Raw genomic sequence first — 21,782 nt, 5'->3', positions numbered from 1 at the left:
CTTTTTCAAATTGTGTAGCATTTTTTTTCCTAAATGCATTCCCATAACAAATGTATTTTAAGTATCACACTGTTGTAGTTCCGTTTCACAGATGAGCAAAGTGCATAACAAGTAGAAGACATGTGAACAAGGTCATACAGGTAGTCAGTGGCAAAGCCAGAAACTGAACTCAGGTCTCACTGTTTTCACTCTGCTCCACCCACTGACGGCCAAGGAACAAAAATTGCTTTTAAAAGTTGTGACAGCATGCACACACTCACGAGGGTAGGAACTAGACCTGATTCGTGACGCAGAGGGTATTCAATGAATCACTACTGGCTAAACCATGATATCCCACTTTACAAAGAGGCAAAATATACAGCGCCTAAATGGAGGGGCTTATCCCTCTGGGGATCTTTTACACTGGGATTACATGAGCTATGATCATAGGAAGAGCAAAGCACGGAACTGGCTTTTGAATATTTAATAAAGAAAACTAACGAGGTCCTCTCTGATTCCTTTCTGTCCCTGGCCCTATTTCTAGTCAATCACTAAGTCCCCTATGATTTCCATTCTTTGAATTTATCATCAATCAAAAAACGAAACAAAATGAAACGAAATCTTCCCCCACTCCAAGTTATATCCATAGTATCTTCACCTAATCACATATTTACTACATTTACTAGCATTTCTCTATGGCCTCATCTGATTTGGAATTATACGCAAACACTATTTTAATATAGTTGGAAGGATGGTATATATACTTTTAGCTTGTTCTTCTCACTGTGTAGCTTTCTGTTTTCAATGTTTCTTGTACCTACAGAAACTACACAGTGATTACTTGGGCCAGCTGCATAATATTCTAACAAGGTTATACTCTGTCAAATTAGCCATTTTCTTACTACTAGGCAATTGAGTTGTTTTCAGTTTTTTGCTACTGTAATTAACACTGCTAAATACATAAAATTATATGTACCCAGTGATTGTGATTATAAAAAAAAACACCATTTCAGGGAGAAATAACCAGAAGGGTCTACATGAAGATGAATTTGTATGTATTTTCCTCATCTTTCAGTTGTCCAAAGTTTATGGTTTTTATTATTTGTATTTTTTAATTTAATATAAAATGATGCTATAAACATCATACATATACATTCTTTGTCTTCTTTTGAATTATTTTTTCAGGAGAAATTTCCCTGAGAAGAAATACTAGACATTTCTATAGCTCATAAAATACCAGGAAGTCCTCCATGAGAGTTGAAACAGAGTATGAAACCACTTTCCCAAATTGGGTCAGCTTTAGATTTTATCATTTCTCTTTATGTTCGATAACTTAATTAGTATAAAACAGTACTCTACAGCTATTTCAAGTTGCATTTCTCTCTCTTCTAGAAAAGTCAAACATGTTCTAACACTAGCTTATTATTTCCTCTAGCTTTATCTTCAGTGGATATTTAGTTTATTATAAATGATGTTTGAAAACTCTCTGTAGTTTTTAAAATGTTGATCCATCATTTTTGCCATTATATGTTTTCCTTTAACCTTTGATGTGAGGCTTTTCATAAGCTTTTAATTCACATTAACTGTTTATCTTTTCTTTATAATTTCTTGTACTATACGCCAATAAAAAAGGAAATATTTCCTCCATACTTACGATAAACACACAAATGTTTTCTTTGGGAGAAAGACTGGTATTTTTCTATTCCTTCATTTGCCTAGTTTATCATGACATATGTGCCATCAGGGACTTTATTATCTAAGAATCCAGACCTGCCACATCATTTACCAATACAGCTGGGATAAAACACAGTTAAAATGCAAGTCTTCAAAGTCATAAAAATTCAAGAAAATATCAATGAATATTTATTAACTAACTGACCTAGTTATAGGGAAGTGTTTCGTAAGCACAAGAATAACAGAAGTCACAGAGGCAAAGATAGAAAGATTTTACTATGGATATGTTTAGAATACCTGCGCTTTAAAAAAAATTAAAAAGTATAATACAAACAAGTAGAAAAACTATTTGCAAGAAATACTAAAGACAACCGTTAATGTCTTTAATAGTTAAAAGACTTGAAAATCACTAATAAACATTAATTCTAACAGAAAAATGGCTTAACAATGCAGAAGTAGAAAGTAGACAATAAATGTTTTTCTACATTTAAAAAAAAAAAACTATCTTATGAGAAATCAAAACAAGATACAGATAATATTTTTCCTCCCTTTCTCCCTCTCCGCCATCAATCAAATTAGCAACACTCTAAAAGAAATAACGTGGCATGATAGGGGCCCAATGAGTCAGGCATTCATGCCCAGCTGGAGTTTATACCTATAAAGCAATGTGAGCATGTGTCAAGGGTCTACCAAACAACTAAGGCCCTCTAACCCAACAATCCCACACCTGGAAACCTGCCTTAGAAAATAAAGAGAAACGCAATCAGCCTCTGGACAGCTCTGCCAAAGCCCTCTTGGCTTCCCCAATTGCGATACTCTTTTATGCAGGCCTATATCCATGCTCACTGTCTTGGCTCTCTCCACCTCTACTGACCTAGTGAAATCCCACCTGGGTTTCAGGTCTCACCTCAGACATGACTAACTGGGCTGGAGGCCCTTCCTTTGTCTCTCTTGGCACTGGGAACATGCATTGTCATAACCCATTACTTGTCTTTTTTCTCCAGCAGATAAGAACAGAGATTGTGTCTGCCTGGTCTGGCTGTATTCCCCCATACCCTGCACAGGGCCTGGTGCAAAGTAGGCACACGACATATAAGCTAAGTGGAAAAAAAAGAAAAGAAAAGAAAGGTGACATGGTCTAAAACAGTGTCCTGACATTCCCTTGCGAGCACTCCAGCCTCCCCACAGCCCCAGACGGCAGGCAGGACTTACCGACATGAAGTGGAACCTGAGGACATTGTCAATTCCTAGCGCTTTCAGCTGCAGGATGACAGGTGCCAAATTGCTCCGCTGCATCTCAGGAATGGTGGACTGAGGCAGCTTGTCAAAGGCTTCTTCTGGGGACAGGAAATCAGAACTGTTTGAGGTCAAATGTCACAATCAAATGCAATCATTATGCCAAAGAGATACTTTTCCTTCTCTAACAAGAGGCTCTAGGATTCCAAGATCAGATGCATATGATATCATGATATAAAGTTATTTCATATTTAGGAAAGACCATTCTATTTAAAAAATTTTTTAGTAATTTATATCTTTATAAATGATATATCTTCACAAAAGTTTGTCCTTTTACTTTAGGGTGCTTTTTTAATGTGCTTTTTCTCAGCAAAATATTAAATCAAAGAAACAAGTATTTGCTGAATCACTATGGCACCCAGTTACATTACCTCTGCTTACGATGGAGTAAGTCAAAAAGGAAAGAATGGTACATATAAGCGAAGAACAATTTCAAAATAAATCTCTAAAGTAGTAAACAAAATATAACAAATGGTCAAATCTTATAAAGAGCAAAAATTGGCCAAATCTAACTTTTAAAATCAATATGCCAGGCACATATGTCACACCCAGAATCTGATGCTGCCCTGAATAAATTAATGAATGCTTATATGCCCCATCAGAAAGAAAAGGTGATTTCCAACAAGAAAAAGCATGACAAGGCACAGAGGTGCCAAGATGGGAGGAGCAAGAGAGAAGGTAGGGAGGGAAAGAGACTTTGGGAACTCTTTTTATAAAAGCTACACAAAAAGGGTGGGGAAAAGAGGGAGGAAGAGATTAAATCACTTTTGTACATATTCAGAAAGCTTATGGATTAGAGAATGCTCCACCCACAAAATCCTCCCACATAAGTCAACATTTTAACTGTGCACACCCTCCGTAACACAAGGGTGGCCCAACTGCCATTTAGATCATTAAGCTTTAGCTAACGAGAGAGAAAGCAATCCAAAACTAGAGGTATCATGAAGAAATAGCACTATCACTAAAAAACTTCAAAAGCCAAATGCATTAGTCTAACTGGAAGGTTCTGGAAAACAGGCAACAGCAGAAGTTCCCAAAGGGATATACCCTTTGAGCTTCAAGAGCCTTTTGGGGATAGCTTATTGATAGGATAACCACATTTTCCAAGCACAACGCAGACCTAGGGAGAAGCAAAACTTATCAGATAACAGGACAACTCTGCTGAGAAGATGCTCACAGGACGTAAGTGCTTCCTAAGAGTTGAATGACACTCAGTTAAACTCTACTCAGGACTCAAGTACATGAGGCATTAGGCCAGGTACCACAGAAGCCACATGCCAATGGCTGTGAGAAGCTTCAGCGATGTAAAGGGGCGTGGGACCAAGACCAAAAACAGGTCCCAATAAGTGGTCCTTCCAAGGGGAAAGGGAGGCTCAGGGAAGGAGGAAGCACAGACGGCATCTGAGGTGGCTTCGTGAAGAAGTTGCCATTTGAGAGAGGATTTGAAGAATAAGAACAAGCAGAGGAAATGGCCCAAGGAAAGATATCAAAGGAATGAGAGGTGGATGTGGGAAAACAGAAGGTATATCCAGGAAGTGCAGTTCAGTTGGGATGCAGTGTGGGCAAGGTGTAGGTGGACAACGAAAAAGACAAGCTGAGAAAAAGTCATGGAAGGTTCTTGAAGTTTTGAGCAGATAGCACCATGCTCGGAGCTGCACTCTCGAAAAGTTCATTCAGAAAAAGGTTAGGCGAGAAAGCCTAGAGGCTAGATCTAATGCACTCTATTACTGTAGATGCACCTTCCCCAACCCCACCTCCACTAAAACTGCTCATGCTAAAGACCTTTTAACGAAATATATCTGCTTATCTTCAGTCTGCATTCCACTGTTTGATTTCTTTGGAGGATGAGATGATGCTAGCCATTTCTTTAAAAATAATGTAAGTTTCTCAAAAAGTTAAAACACATAATTACCATAGGACATCACAATTCCACTCCCAGTGTATACCCAAAAGAACCAAAAGAGGTACTCAAACAAGTACATATACACACATATTCTTAAAAGCAACTATTTTTAAAAGCCAGAAGGTGGAAACAGCCATCAACTGGTGAATGGATAAACAAAAGCTGGTGTATTCACACAGTGCATATTAATCAGCCATAAAAAAAAAGGTTGAAGTTCTGATATAGTGTAGAACCTGGAAAACATTTAACATTCATTATGCTAAATGAAAAAAAGCAAAACACAAAAGGTCACATATTGTATGATCCCATTTATATGAAATGTCCAAAGCAGATAAATCCAGAGACAAAACAAAGACTGGTGGCTGCCAGGGGCCAGGGGCAGGGAGGGATGGAGAGGAACTACTTAATGGGGAAGGGGATTTACTTTAGACGGGCAGAAATGTTTTGAAACTAGACAGAGTGGGTGGTTGCACACTGTGAACATAATAGATGCTACTGCACTATTCAATTTAAAATGGTTAATTTTATGTTAATTTCACTTCAATAAATTTTTTAAAAATATTTTGAAACTTTCTCCTCCCAGTTTTCAGGATGCGTTCCCTTCTTTCCGCTCCATTCATTCTTTCTTAGCGCCTTCAGTGGTGGAAGACCCTTACCTCTCTGGCCCCAGGTTCTGCCTTTTCCCTCCTTCCCATAAATACTCCTTACCCTCTTCTTCCCCTCCAAGCACTTGTACAATCCACTCCCTCTGCCTGGTGTGCTAAAATCTAACCTCCACTGCTTTCTCTTTACCTGGATAACTACTGAGCTGCCAATAAGACCGGGCCCAATACTCACTTGTGAAGCCCTCCCCAACAGGATAACTCCCTGCTCTCTTCTTCTGAGGTTTATTCCATTATGGTGACCCTACTGCACCATAATACTATGATCCGTTTGTAAGTCTCCCTTCACCACCATGCTGTCAGTGACCACGTGTGGCCACAAACCATATCTCACCTAGTCCTAGACCTCCCCAAACCCTAGTACCATGCCTAGCATGTAGCAGGTGCTCTGTAAACACTTGCTAACAGAAGGAACAATGTCCAGGACTGAACGAGGGTGATGGGAACTAGAAAGGGAAAAAGGGGTAAATGATAAAACCCCCGGATCTGGTAAGCAATGGCAGATAGATACGGGACAGAGAAGGGAATTAAAAATGATGTGAAAATTAGGTCTGGGCAATTGAGAAAAATCTTGGTACCATCCCCCACAAAAGAGAAGTGCAGAGAAAGAACAGCTCTGGGACATCGCTGTCTCTAGGTAAGGCTGCCTTCGAGATGGAGAGGAGGCTCCTTAAGGGCTGGCATAATCTTTACGTAATTCATTTTGCTCCTTCAGAGCCTAGCATGGTACATGGCACAGAGCAGGAGTCGACCAGCTATTTGCTTTCTATCAGTGAGACTCAGGATCGATCTTGCCATTTTAGCGCTGCAAAGATGCTCTGAACCAGAGGTTAAGATAGACACAGGACCCAGGAATCTCAGAACAAGAAAACAGCACATTAAGCTAAGGAAAATGTAAGAAAGACAGGACCTGAGACACATGGCCCAAGCTACCGGGTCACATGGCTGCAGACAGGCCTATACCCAGACATTTGGTTAGAATGGGGATGGCAAATAATTGGTGACTCAGGGGCCAGCTTTGGCCAACAGGGAGCAGTAGCCAAGGGGTGTGATGTTTAGAGGGAGAAGGTGGCAGGGGGCCCCGTTACAGAGGGCCTTGTGAGGGAGGTCTGGATTTTATGTGGGGAAATAATTGGAACACTCTCCAACGCCCAGGCTGACTGAGAAAGTCGAAAACCCTTAAGGAAAGCCACACAAACCTGTATAAAGGCGATAACATTTTCCTGAGCGGCTGCGGCCACCACGTCCTGCTCGCTGGTTGGCTGAGGCCTGGGACACTGGGACCACCACCAAGCACTCAATGGCCGTCCTGGGATTGTATGCTCGGAGTTTCACAAAGCCACAGTCGATCACATACACAATCCCGCTGATTGTAATGGAGGTTTCTGCCACATTGGTGGCCACTATCACCTATGTCCCCCATAGAAAGAAGAGTAAAAATAAAAGTTATTTGGTTCTTTTCATTTTTAATAAACTATTCAAAATCCTACAAGATTTAAATGCATTTCCGACATTGCAGAATCTACAAGAGGCAGTTTGAAATACTAGAAAGAGCGTGAGTTTTAGAGTCAGGGTGCCCTGGGTTTGAATTCTCCCTCAGCATGTGGCTCTGGACAAGTTAATTAACCTCCTGAACATGGGTACTCATCTATGTAAAAATGTCCACCCGCTTCCAGGGCTGCGGAGGGGTTTACATAGGAAAGACACATAAACTGATTAGAGCCTGGTACTTGGCCTACAGTAAATATTCAACAAATACTAGTTTTTGCCTTTTGCACAACTAACATAAATCACCACCTTGTACATGTAAACTCATTCATTCACTCACATGCTAGCTATTTTCTGAGGGTCTGTGCTTTGCCAGGCACTATTCGAAGTGCTGGGGATGTACGATGAACAAGAAAGACAAGATCCCATCTCCCACAGGGTCTGCATTCTAGACTGAGCATCTGGATGGAGAAATGGTGAACATAAACGAGTAGGTCACTTTAGAGAGTGACAAATACTATGAAGAAAATAAAACAAAGTAATAATGTAATATTATGTAGTATTTAAGGTGTTTATTACATATCATCATAATGGGATGTGCTACTTTCCATCAGGTGGCTAGGGAAAGCCTCTCTGAAAGATGATATTGAGCTGAGACCCAAGTAACAAGAAGAAGCCAATCCTACAGAGATCCAGGCAGAAGAAACAGATGAAAGAAAAGAGAAACAGCCAGTGCAGCCAGAGTAAGTACAAGATGAGGGCAGAGGGAGGGAGAGCCCAGGCCACGCATGGTCTCTGGGCTGCCATGAGGTGTTTCTGTTTTAGTCCAAGTGCACTGGGCGCTGCCCCTGGAGGATGTGAAGCAGCAAGGGACATGTGGAGATAGCACTTAGAATTTTTTAAAGGTACTTTTACATCTATTTTCATTTTATAAAAATCTTCCTACCATTTTTACATAGACATTTAAGATTTTAGGCTATAAAACCAACTATCCAGAAGTTATTATTTGTTTTACAGATGAGAAAACTGGGCCTTGAGGTTGAGTAACTTACCCCAGGACACAGAGTAACCCAGGCCTCCTGACCGGTTGGCCGTAGTTCATGTTTAACTGGGCAAACTGGAGTGGCTCCATCCCAATGGCACCCTTTTCCAAGTGGTCTGTACTGGGAGTGTATCCTCAGACCATCCCTCACCTACCATATTCTCTGCCACCTGCTGATAAATAGCTACTATAAGCCAACTTCAGGCCAGTTCTATGCCTTCCTCATCTAATGGAAGGGAAAGCAGAGTAAGGCCCAAGGGGACAATGAGCATTAAGCAGACTGGCTGCCTGCTGGCTCCTTTCAACCAATGCTTCCCACCACACCCTTCTCCACCCCAATTTCAAGGCTAAATATGTTTAAGCCACACCTTGAATTAATTGGCTCCACAAAGTGATGCTTCAAACAAATGGAACCATTTGCAGTCACTGATCTATTGTTCCTGACTGATCACAATCCAAGATGGCCCTTCAAGCCAAGGTAGTATTGTGTCACGGGAAAATAGGCAGGCAGGAAAGAGGCAAAGAGAAGTCACCTGCTCTGATGATTAATATCAGAGCGACCCTTCCGTGGGGCAGGTTTAGAAATCTTTGCAACACATTATTTATTGTCTGCTTTCAGAACTACTGCACAGAAACATAGATCTAAAATCCTTGAAGAAACCTCCTGTTTAGCAAGTTTCACTTCAATTAGGAAAAAAAAAAACCTTCAGTGCATAACAAAGGGACACCCACATGATTACAGATGGCTGCAAATACCCCTGGTCACCAGATTAATCTCACCTTTCGGACACTGCGTGACACCCTTTCAAACACTTTCATTTGCTCAAAGGAAGGTAGTCCTGCATACATGGGGAGGACCCGGAGGTGTCTCTTCATCCCAGTCCGACCTAGTGCTCGAGCCTGCTCGATCAGCATAGACACAACAGTTTCTACCTCTTCCTAAAAACATTGAACCAGGAATCAAGGAAACCGAGGTCAATTTGAAGCATGTCATTTTGTCACATTAAAAAAAAAAAAAAATGAAAGTTGGGATGAAGATTTTAACTCTAATCAGATTCATGAGTTTCAGTGCAATCACACGTCACTCTGGGGTGGTATTTAATCAAATGCTACCAAACAATGGTGCCCGTGGAGTGAAAATTTGTGATTGTTGGATTAATTACTGAAATGTATACCACCTGCAGTACATAGAAGCGTTCTGGATAAACAAAAACAGTAACTATTTTACTCAGCTTTTAGGTACTGTAGCAAACAAAGCACGGAATATACATGAACAAGCTGTGGCATACAAAATTGCTATAAGCTTTTCCAGGAAGCAGCTGTGGAAAATGTCCAACAATGGAAGAGATTATAGTTAGAGGGTAGTTTTAAACAGTGTTACAACCCTGAGTGAGCACTTGGGCTTGTTCAGTTGTCTTTCCAGTGAAGTACCGTACCCACTTACTACCCCAGGATGAGCTGCGAAGGTGCCACGGGGAAAGAGGCATGCAGCAGCAACATGCATGCACACAATGCACCGAATGCATTAGAATTCAGTAAACTAAACAGTCTGTGGACTAAAGTGTATAATGCACTTTGGAATCAGCTAATACATTTAAAATATATTTATTTTAAAAATCAACTTAAGATTCTGCAGACAGAACAGGCAAGAGCTAATGACTCTGACAATGTAGTCAGTAGATGAATGACCTCAAACCAAACAATTTTTTAATGTAATTAAGTAACCACAAAATACAATAAAACAAGAAATAAATGGCTAAGCAAAGTAATAGGCCACTGTATCAATTTTGGTGCTGCCTCAACATGTCTGTTCATCACAGAGAAAAGGTCCAACGGAATTACCTGGCCAGTAAGAAATGCTAATATGTCTCCATCTCCCTCCGTCTGGTGAATTTTCATCACTGTTTCTACAGTTGATTTGATATAATCTGGAACAGGACTGAAAAGATGTATGAGATAAAGCCATCACTAGAATATACACATTAGTTATAGATTAATTACCCTGATAGCTGAGAGCAAAATCTCACAAAAGTTAGTTTGGGGTTGCCTAGCAGGTAATCAGTATATGAATAAATCAAATAACTATTCACTTCTTTCTTTTTTAAAATGCATTAAAAAAAATAATTCATAATTATATATCAACTATGATTTTTTGCTTATTTGCAAAGAAATAAAAACCCATGAGAACAGATGTGCTATCTTGAGCATGCAAAGATGGCTAGCCAGTGAAAGTTGGGGGCTGTTCCCAATGCTGAATCCTACATTTCTTCCTTTTTCCCTGCTGACCACTGGCAGCATGTCTGAGAGAGACAGATAATGTTGGACGGGTGTGCTGTCCAACTAGAACAACTCGGAAATCAGGCCCACAACTCTTTGGATTTGTCAGCCCCTATACCAGGCTCCTGGTCTTTGTCCAATGACTAGGTATAGGAATTAAGATGGCCCCTTCCTGTCCAAGGGGGATCCTCCCAAAAATGTCAACCAGGCCCTCTCCCTAAGACGAAGAGGCCTGCGAATCAAATGATTCAAGTCACCAATACTTCCCCCACTGACGGCAGTCTTGTAAACCCCAGTTCTGAAAAATATCAAGCCATCCTCCCCCAACCTCATTACCACTTTGCTCTTTCCAGCTGAGCTACTGACCACAGATTCATAGAAACTGCAGTGTCAAGAGTTTAAACTGAATTTGGCAGTGATACTGCCAAATTGATTGATCTTATCAATAACTGGAGACACAAAATAATGACAGGAGACACAAAACGTGTCCCTCCTCACAGCCTGGCTGATCGTCCTTGGAACAGATGCTTCTCATTCCAAAATGCAGGCCTAGTTTTCTAATCATCATCATTAAAAGTGCAAGTATCATCAAACCTTTGTAGATAAAAGATATCCACCGGAAATGTTCGTCCTTCCACTGTGAGGATGACACACGTATCCATGGTTGGGTCACTGGTTTCATTTTGATTAAAGAAATCTCGAAATTTCTAAAAAAAAAAAAAATCATTTCTTCATCCTTCTAAAAAAAATTGGTTCATAGTAACTCATGGAAAGAAAGAAAATAATATAAAACTGACAAAGCATGGAGTATGTAGTAGGAATTGGATATATATAATATAGACTTTGGATTACAAAATAGTTATTAAAAATCATATTTTTTATTGTTGCGATTTTGAGGAATCACATTTCAATAACAGACTCTTTACTAAGGTTTGATAAAAAAATAATAAAGGTTAGTGCTCGCTTCAGTAGCACATATACTAAAACTGGAACACAGAAAAATAATAAAGGTTAGATTTCAAAATTGGATTCACTGATGCATCTGAGTTAACATGTAGCTATGGTATTATTTATCTCTAATCCCTATATTTTATTTAACCAAAAGTTAAGTCAAAGGTATGATTCAAGTTAAATACAGGCAAAAGCAGGTTGATGTGTAGTTTTGATCTGGAAAGCACACTTCTGATCACACAGGGTGATCAATTCATCAAGGAAATCTGTATTTCTATGAACAGCTGGTACGTTCCCAGTACCATAGTTACAGATATTTACTATAACCTTTCCAGTAGCTTTTGGGCCACTTTACCACAGGAACAGCATCTTCTCCATATTTATATGCTCTCCAGGAGTTAGCACAAAGCTTTGTATGGGGTAGGTCATCAGTTAGATACTCATCTGACACTCCCACAGAGCCCTGTTGAGAGAAGTGGCTCTTGGCAGTTTCCTCCAAATAGGTGGCCACGTCCTTTTCAATGGCACTTGACCAGCAGACTGGCAGTCCCGTCCATGGGAGGCCAGGCATGAGAACGCTGGCCAACAGTGGGGCTGGAGACACCACTAAAGATCCTCTCTCAAGGAATGTGACCCACGACACACAGAAGCTAAGCCCGAGAAGAGCCAAGGGACCAAACTAGTGGAGAGTGAGTGCTAGATGGAAAGCTGCTGTGCCAGCGGCTGAGGGGACACAGACGTCCCATTAGGTGGCATGTCGTTCTCTGATTCTCGATGGCCTTCCTGCTCCCCAACCATATTCCAGTTCCCTTAAGGCCTGGCTGGGCATTAGTTGCTATTCTCCTAGGAGGCCTATGTGATCATGAGTCCTATCTTCTATTTTCCCCAGGTATCTTTACTAAACATGCACGTGCTTGCTCCTGGAATCTGGGAGCCTGGGGTGCACTGAGAACTGTGACAATACAAAATGAATGGACTTGAAGGAGTACTTCTAAAAATTAGTCAATTGGCTTTAACTACAAAATACTGGAACACTATGCGTTAACCTCAAAATTGTGTTTGAGAAGAGTAAGCACAGACATAAAAGTGCCTCATGCCAACAAAAAGAACTACACTGAGCTATGAAGAACCACATGACACCATTCTTCACTTTCCCTTTGGGTAAATTCCCTTTGAGTGACTTCAGCCTTCCTATGTCCTATGATGTGCAGAGAACAGGCACACTAGAAGTGATACACAAACGAATGAGAAGAAACACCCCTCTGTGCCCCCAAAGTGGATAATCCAAGGGGGCACAAGCATGCGATGAACCAATCATAACATACACTGAGGCAGAATGACTAAACAACCAGAAACAGGGCTGCAAGTTAGTCAGAGAAAATGAAAGATCAATGACAATTGGCTATTAGGGAAGGCAGAATGGAGGTGGCAGTCTCCCTTGGCTAAGCCTTAACAGACGACTGGAAAGAAGAGACATCCCCGCTTTCCAGGATGAAAGCAGAGTGTAAACTGAGATGTAAAAGGGCCCCTGACAGGAGAGTCCAAAGTCTAGGGCAGGCCAGCCTCGTCTCTGAGTTAGCCCTCTCGTCTACAAAATGAACAAACTGCTATGTCCTCTGCAAGGCTGTTGTGCAGTTCAAATAAAGTGTGATCGCAGCTAGCACAGGTCTGGCCTAGAATGAGTACACAGTAAGTGACTGTGTTATCACTCTAAAGGGGCCCAAATGTCATGCTGCATAGGCACTTTATTAGATAGGCAAGACAAAGACAGAGAGGATAGACGTGATATTATCAGATTTGTGCTCTGGATGCCTAAATGGTGGCCATTTAGGAGAAGGGCAGGGGTGATAAAAGATTGGAGACCAGCGGACTAATTAAGGAAGGTATTGTAATAGCTCAGAGGAGAGAGAATGAAAGCGTGAACTCAGGCAGGGGCGATGTGAAAGCAACGCATTCCAGAGGTTATGACTGACAGGACATGGAAATCAGGGAGTGTAGGCCCACGCCCCTGCAGGCTGGGGAGGATGGAACTGCTTCTTACTCAATCAGAGATTAAAAACTTCCCCACACAATCTAAGTCCTGAGTCTGAATGACCATGACAATGAGAAAGGAAGTGCCATAGAGGAGCCAAGAGTCACAGGTCTGCAGGAGTCACAGGAGTTTCGGTGGTCTGTGACCAGCCAGCAGATGGCAGCTTAGGCGGAGCGCAGGAGCACAGTCGAGATGGCCTCAAGCACAAAGTGTCTGGTGAACCAGGGGCTATGGAGATGGGCAGCCTGGAGGAGGAAGAGACAACCAGCAAAGTAGCCTGAGGGGAAGCCATCGGGGAGGCAGGAAAGTGGGGTGACAGCAGGGCTCCAGAAGTTGCAGGTGGAGGAAGAATCTGCAGATGGAGGAAGAGGATTTTAGAAAGGGCTCGACAGACAGGCTGTCTGGACCAAAAAGGCAAGCAGAACAGGGAAGAAGATGATGCCTTAACAATGTCACTGGAGTGGATGGCTACCCCTAAGCTGCTCAGGAACGTGTATTACTAAAGAGTAAAGATGGGGAATTCCTCTTTCAAAAAATAAAATTCAGCATTAATTGAGAAGGCACAAGATCTTAATCCTTAGGATCTTTCTCTTTTATCTTTATTTGGAAATACAAAATACACACAGACAGGCTAGACAGAAAATAAATATCGTATCAACATGTATGTATTTTGAGGCAGAATGAAAAAACAAGAAGAGTGAAAGAGGTTCAACATACCTGGAAAAGGAAGGTTTGAGTCAAGTTCGAAAGAGGAGGTATCATACTGACACAGACACATGGTAAGAAATATAAAAGGACATAAAGGAAGAGACCAGCCTACGAAATGGAATGTAGATGATGGGCACATCTGCTGGGTTGTCTTCCCAGCTCACTGCAGCTTCCTTCCCTGATTGCTCTGACCTGACCCACAGGAGTGGGCTTCCAGCAGCTGAGTCCACATAACACGCCCACCTGGGCCGATACACTGTGGCCCATCCAGACTGGTCCCAAGTGGGCACCTGACCCCAGTTGACCCCAAGTTCCTTCTCTAGGAATCTGAAAAGAGAAATTAGTCTCTCCCCAAGTAGCTGGACCTATGACAAAAGGCCGTGGGAGTTGTCCCAATCCTATTTTCTGCCATGTGGACAGAAGCAAATAAAAGAAAACAATAAGATGTTACAATGGTCAATAAATACTTTGTAATTATACCTGATCATGTTCTGTAATTGCTTGCTTAATTAGGCTCACATTAACAAAGCAGCCAAACCACTTAAGGCAACTATGTGACCAGCCCCCATCATACTCCACTTGCCTCTGCCTCCCAGCCACAGTCACTGGTGCCATCACCTGCTTGCTGGGTGAGCTGGGGTCCTGAGCAAAACCAGAGCAGGTAGCATTATCTATCCCTCCAGACAGTGGGGCTTAGAATTAATCTACTACCCAAAGATCCAGCAGCGAGGGGCCCAGGGATGAGTTCTGGCACCCCTGCACCTCTCAGTCGAATGCCACGTAAGCCGCACCCTTCCCTGTTCCCAGGCTCACTCCTACTCTTCTTCCCTTGCCCTCAGCCCACTCCATTCTCCTCCTCACTCTCTTACTCTCACATGGGGACTCATATGCCACACCCCACATGCACCCGCCCCCACCACCCCACACCCTCATTCACACAGGACTGACTCTACCCCACAGGTCCTCCCCTCATACGCAAACAGACCTCACCTTCCTCCTCACAGAGGAGGCACTGGACGAGGAAAGGATGAAAGAGTGACTGGCCCTAGCCCACCAAAGGCCCAGTTGAACGCTGCTGAGGTCTTGACATGCCCTGCGTCATGGCATCCATGGCATGACAAATTTCTTACACTCCACTTTCCCACTTAAAATATTATTTCCAGAAAGTCCATCTACATCAACTACTGTAGGCAGGCCTGAAAGAAGCTATTCTTTAAAATCTCTGTGCCAAACCAAAAGACAATGAAAGGCAGTCATAAGCAATAAATAAGTATTATTTAACAATAACTTGAAGAAAAGACTGGGACACTATAGTTTTCAAACACAATAAAAACTATTGGGAATGATTTTTAAAAGAGGTGGGTAATGAAGATAAGAGGCAAAATAGAGATGCTCTGTGCAACTTGGCCACAGAGGGGCTAACAGGAGGAGGGTCAGGTATAGTCCTCAAAAGAGCATTCCAGTTGGTATCGCGGGTGAAGGGCATGAGAATTAATTAAAGAGGGCAACCAAGGAGCCTTGACCCAAAAGTTATCATGGGCAGACCTAAGACAGCAGACTCCTACAGCCTGTGAGAAGGTCTGGAAGCAGTCTGAGCACACATGCAGACATCTCTCTTAGCCACACTACGTTTCTTCTCTAAGTTGTTCTAGATCCTGAAGCCATGGGGAGGCCAGAAGCCAGGAACCAGGCCCTTTTCATATCTCGGCTGGATTATAAAACTGGCCTCCTGACTGGTATTTCCACAGCTCTCGTCTTTTTTACACAGTACCCAAAGTGATTTATCTAGAACCCAAATATAATCTAGTCATAGCCATAGCTCACACCCTCCCAGGGCTCCCGACAAGGTGCCAAACAGAGTTCTTCCTCTTTTGGTTGGCCTGTAAGGCCTTCCATCACCTGACCCTTACCAATCTTTCCATTTTTTTTTTTTTAAATGTTTTTAGGCAAGGCAATCCTTGGTTGACCTCACAGACTGCAAAGACCTTGTCAGCTTACAATCCCTTACTTCTTATTTTTCACGCCTACAGCACCTGGTCTTCCTACCAACCTTTCCATTTCAATCTCTTGTTATTCCCTAGTCAACCAAAATTCATTCAACCCAAAGCACCTACTCTGTGCCAGACACTGTTTTAGGTGAAAGGGATAAAATAGTGAGAAAGACAGTCAAAGTCCCACTCTTCGTGGTATTTACTTTTAGTGATGGGAGACACACAATAAACAAACACTTAGATACACATAAAATGTTAGGTAGCAGTAAGTGATAAAGAGAGAAGTAAGCAGAGTAAAAGGATGGACAGCACCCGGGGCACTGCACTATTTTAGACAGAGTGCTCAATAAAGGCCTTTGAGAAGACAGTATCTGATCAAAACTGGAATGAAATGAGGGTAGAGCCATGAGAACCTCTAAGGAAAGAATGGCCTGGAAAGAGGGTCCCCCTAGGGCGGAAGCATGCTTAGGTTTTTCCGACGAATGGCAAGTGGACCAGTGAGGCTGGCATGTGGGGAGTACTGGAGAAAGTAGAAGTCAGAGGCAGACAGATCACCCGCTGTAGGGCCCTACAGGTAGTACTCCTATCTTACGCTTAACTCGCAGCCCTGGGCACCCCTGTGTCCTGAGAATGCTTAGGATGCCCTTCTCCACTCCTGCCTATCTGGCAAACTTCTGCGCATCTTTCAAACCCAAGTGGGATGTCCCTCCTCTATGAAAGCTTCTGGACACCCTCTAGCCGGCTAGAGTTAAGAACTTGCTCCTTGGCTGTCTCAGCACCTTGAACACACTGAATTATAAACACCTATTTATCTATACATACATATTGTGCGTGCGTGCGTGTGTGTGTGTGTGTATCAAGTGGTAGAAATTATTGGTTGAGTTGAACTGCTATTTGAACCAAAATATTAGTTGAGAGAAAAATAATACAAACTTAGCAATAAAAAATAACATGGAAATTATTGTATGTACAGCAAAAACCTCAATTGTACAAAAAAATTTTAATATAAATGCTACAGTCATAAATAAATACCAGAAATATAGCCTCATACTTAAAAAAAATAAAAATAAAAAGAAGCTGCCTGTGAGAAGAGAAAAACAGTATGTAGAGAAACAAGACAAGTAAGTAATCATGAACTCAATTAATTACAGGTTAATTTCCACCTACAGGCTGAAAAGGAGTATCCTCTGAGCATATGGAATCTAGGTCATCAGATGGCCCCATAAGGAAGGTAGGCCACTCTACCAAAGATAAGCTCTTGCTAGAGGTAACTTGCCACGGATATGTCCAACTATTCCAGGGTTTATGGGGTGGGAGGGGCAGGGGAAGAGGGGGAAATATTCTTACCTTTGCATCCAGAGTGGCTGAAGCCACAATCAATCGAAGATCCCCTCGCTTTTTCTGAATCTGAAAAAGAAGGCGTCAGAAAACAATAGTAACAGTGCAAGATTTAAGGATGAAATCTGATGTGTGAAATTTACTTCATAACAATTCAGTGTGTTTTTTAGATGAGTGGGGAGCTTACAGATGAAACAAGATTGACCATGAATTGATAATTATTAAAATCATAAGTAAAAAGGGGGTTCATCATGTTATTCTTTCTTATTGCATAAATGTATAAAACTTTCTAAAATAAAAAAAAGCTAAAAAAATTTTATAGACATTACAAAGGAGCTTTAAGACTTGAATTTGAATTTACCGAAAATAAAACCATTTTTCCTGACCCCTAGGTCTCTGGATAGTCTGAATTTATGTATATATAGTTAAAGTATAAAAAAGTACTTTAAAAGCAAATAAACAATAAACGGTAATGCCAAGACAGAAATATGGGTAAAAGATATTAAGTTACTTATTCGAAGAAACAGATGATTGACAGGTATAGGAGAAATGAAATGATCAAACTATAGCAAAAAATATATATAATAACAATGAGATTATTTTTTCATCTATCACATTGGCAATATTTTAAAGCTAATATTCAGTGTTGGCAAAGATTTGGTGAAATAAGCCCTCTGCTATTGTTCCTAAGAAGGTAATATGGGATAAGCCTTCATAAATATCAAAAAGTCTAAATCTTTGGCCAAGGAATAAAATAACAAGAGCAGCTGACATATACTATTCTACACTATTCCAGGGCCACTGAGTACAGCTGTGTAGTGTACACACAGCACAAAGATGCCCAGCTGAGGAGGCTGTGGCATCTGAAATCCAGCCCACCCTCCCCTCATGTAGCTATGGACATCTTCCCAGCAGAAGCATCTTTTTCCAATTTGCCCAAAGGCCCCTCATCATCTGTTTGTGACCCTCTGTCAAGCACCATCCTAAGAATTTCACATTGTCTTATTTAAGTCTCACAATGAATTATGATATAGAGCAGCTCTGTACAAGAGAATTCTCTTCAATAGAGAGCAGTTCTGTCTAACACAGCAGCCACTAAGCACGTGTGGCCACAAAGCCTTTGAAATACAGCTGGCATGACTGAGGAACAGAATTTTTTTATTTTATTCTATTTTAACTAATTTAAATTTAAGGTGGTTAGTGGCTATCAGATAAGAAAGCATACCAGAGTACATATAAACACTTCTATTGTGCCCATTTTAGAGATTAGTAAAACTCGACAGTCAGAATTAGAACCCAGGCAGTCTGACTCGGAGTCCAGGCTCTTAATCACTTTTCTCCACCACCTGTGGTTGGGAATTTGTCCAAAGAAAACAATCAGAAAATACGGGAAGGGAGGAGAAGATGGACGTAAGGTTGAAATAAGAGTGGTAATGAGTTGTAAATGCTGAAGGCAGATGATGGGCACATGGAAATCATTAAACTTTATTTCTATTATGGGGTATGTTTGAAACATTCTATAATAAAAAAAAGTTTAAAAAAAAAGAAACAGAAATGCAACAGATTTCATTACAAGGGTGCCCACTGCGACATTATTCGAAATACTTCGAATCTAGAAACCATATAAATGCCTAACAGCAAGAGAAGAGTCAAAAACTTTATGGTAGACACATATGGCTACATTGCCACTAAAAATTACATCTTCAAAGAATATTTAATGACACAGAAAAAAATGACCTTGATGTAATAATATTAAGAGAAATATGCAATACACAAATGAGTACATACAATCCAATGCCTCTTATGCCAAAAGAGATGCGTGTATACATGCGAACAAAAACACAAAAAAATGAAGAGATGAAAATAATACATCAAATCCTACCAGTGATTTTCTTTGAATGGGTAGGATTATGGATGACTTTAAATTTTTTTCCTTCGTATTTTGTTGGATTTTCCAAATTATTTTCCTAATCAGACAACAAAACTAAAGCAAAAGTCTGGCAGTGAAGTCATACCTTTTTCAGCAAGCCAATGGCAATGTCTGTGTACAAGGTCCTCTCATGGGCTTCATCCAGCATGATGGCACTGAGAATCAGGAGGTAGATCTCGATGAACATCTAAAAAAACCATCTGCACAATCCTATCCAGATCATCAAAGGGATCTCTGGGTACTAAGCCCACATGCAATCACCTTATATCAAAATAAAGCCAAGTAACTCCTCTTAAACTGATAAAAATGGCATCATCAACATATCCTGGTGAAGACAATGGTGTATTTATTGCTATCTTTAAAGATTTCTACCACCAACATTGGATTCCAATAGGATCTAATACCTGATTATTACCATATAACATATAACCCTACAGAGCACACAATTGGAAAGAACAAGGCCTAATCACTTAAAAGTTGTTAAGCTGCAGAAAACAACACAGAGGCACATGATCACAGCTCTGTCGCATGTGTATCAGGAAGTCAAATGTGACATCCCTTCCAGAAGACCACAGAGCCTGGGTGGGTCAATTTTAATGCCTCAAGTGATGGAAAAAGACACAAAAGGAAGGAGAAAGTATAAATAATGATTTGGACTCTGCATATTACATTCAACAAAACGTTGCCCAGTTCTGTGCTGTGACTCTGCAGTCATCATCAATCTTGGGATGTAACAGAGGCAAAATAAAAAGGATAAATCAATAGACTATTCAAATAACAATGGGGATTTTAATTTGCCCTTTTTTGACTGTAAATTTTAAGGAAAACATCGAGGGTTGAAACAGCCAAGGTAAGAAGAGCTTTGGGGCGGCTAAATACAGACTGAACCCATTATTAATACAACTGCTTCTCGATCTACTTCTGTACTATTGAAACTTTAGGAAAGTTATCATACAAGAAACACATTTACCTATATTTTGTTAACAAAGGATCAACCATCATTTCTCTGACCAACATTCCATCTGTCAGAAACTAAAAAACAAAAAAACAGAAGTTTTAGAAATAATTCATTCATACTGTATATTAATGATTTTTTTTAATGTTCAAGTGACTAAACAACCTCTTCGCCAGCATGTGTACGAGACAATTCCCACAAAGGACTGTGAGGAAATGCCCCAACATTTTAGTTATCAAGCAATGAACTGCTCCCAAAAAAAAGACTTCAAATATGGGAAGCTCAGCTGGGGTGTACAATTCTTTTGACAGAATTTCACCTGCACTTACTATCTGAACATCAGCTAAGCTCCATTTCCTCTGGGCCTGCACCTCTGATACTGCTGGTGAACAGGCAGTGAAGCCAAACAAACCTGTGTCTACCCAAGGGAATATCATGAGTCTCAGATAACTGGACTTGCAGCTCTTGAGGTGATTAACTTCAACGTCAACTGATATTATTTTAGGGAGGCTTGAAGGAGCTGTGGTTAAGGACGCGGGCTATGGGGACTAAGTGCTGGGAGTTCAGATCCTGGCTCTACTCCTTACTAGCTGCGTGAACTTTGGGCAAGTTACTTACGCTCTCTGAGCCTGATTCCTCATTTGTAAAATGGAAATAATAAAAGTATCTACCTCAGAGGGTTATTGTGAGAATTAAGTGAGATAGTACATGTAAAGTGTTTAGCACAGGACAAAGCACACAGGTAGTGTTCAAGAATGTCAGCTATCATCATTTAGGATGTTTGTTAATGAATGTTTATAACATGCTTTAGAAATATGCAGTAACAATTAAATGTTGTTACTCTCACCTCAAAACAATTCAGTACTTTAACAAGCCTAAACATCTCCCTGGCAAGCTATATCTTAGTGTTTTCACTTTTTGTTTATTAATAAAAGCAGGATGAATTCTCATCACACTATTCTTGGACCTCGTACCAGCTGCCACATAGTCACACTGGAGTGAAAGTGAGAACCTGCCTGCCACCAATGACAGACCACCAATTAAGAACTGAGCACCTTAAAATTATGACCAAATGGAAAGCAAAAGCTTTTTTTAATAGCAGATCAAAAAATAATAATAATAATTTGGTTATATAATCCACTGAAATTTATCTAAAAATTAACTTGTTTCAACATATTTGATGATACAAAAGAATATTACTCTTACCTAGTAAAATGAATGTCAAAGTTAACAAATTACTGAAATTGGGAAAATGAGGTCCATATTTTTACAAATCACTACATTGTTCATTTAGCTCATGTGGTTAATTTCGCTTTTCCTCTATTCAAACTGAGATTAACTGAGATCCTAATAACCAATTTTCATTTCATCACAGCATGTTCACTGTTATAGAGTACTATTTGATGAGTCCTTTATTCCAGCATAGTGGTACCCAGCAGATGCTCTGCTGAGTTGACTGTACAGCGAATTATTTGAATGTTAGTGACTAGGTCAAAGAACACACATGTAAAGTCTATTGTCATGTAAAAATAAGAAAGTTCTAATTGAAAAATTAC

The 21,782-nt window shown here is 40.7% G+C and overlaps 1 protein-coding gene across 4 annotated transcripts in view; it reads right to left on the bottom strand.

Moving 5' to 3' along the window:
- The window catches only part of DHX35 (DEAH-box helicase 35), a 68,025-nt gene that overhangs the window by 23,460 nt on the left and 22,783 nt on the right, over nucleotides 1-21,782 (bottom strand). For 3 of the 4 annotated variants that reach the window (XM_039864333.1, XM_039864335.1, XM_039864336.1), the window contains exons 6-13: nucleotides 20,242-20,303; nucleotides 19,357-19,426; nucleotides 17,351-17,410; nucleotides 10,916-11,028; nucleotides 9,887-9,983; nucleotides 8,825-8,983; nucleotides 6,714-6,924; nucleotides 2,866-2,990 (exon numbers count right to left, since the gene is read on the bottom strand). In XM_039864333.1, coding sequence (XP_039720267.1) covers nucleotides 2,866-2,990; nucleotides 6,714-6,924; nucleotides 8,825-8,983; nucleotides 9,887-9,983; nucleotides 10,916-11,028; nucleotides 17,351-17,410; nucleotides 19,357-19,426; nucleotides 20,242-20,303 — 897 coding nt within the window. The remainder of the gene's footprint in view (nucleotides 1-2,865; nucleotides 2,991-6,713; nucleotides 6,925-8,824; nucleotides 8,984-9,886; nucleotides 9,984-10,915; nucleotides 11,029-17,350; nucleotides 17,411-19,356; nucleotides 19,427-20,241; nucleotides 20,304-21,782) is intronic. The other variant, XM_039864334.1, reaches the window with a different exon arrangement.

The sequence above is a fragment of the Pteropus medius genome, unplaced genomic scaffold (genome assembly GCF_902729225.1).
Source record: "Pteropus medius unplaced genomic scaffold, Ma_sr-lr_union100, whole genome shotgun sequence".
NCBI lineage: Eukaryota > Metazoa > Chordata > Mammalia > Chiroptera > Pteropodidae > Pteropus > Pteropus medius.
Note: the sequence above shows the minus strand (reverse complement) of the source record. Positions and strands in the feature narration are given on the sequence as shown.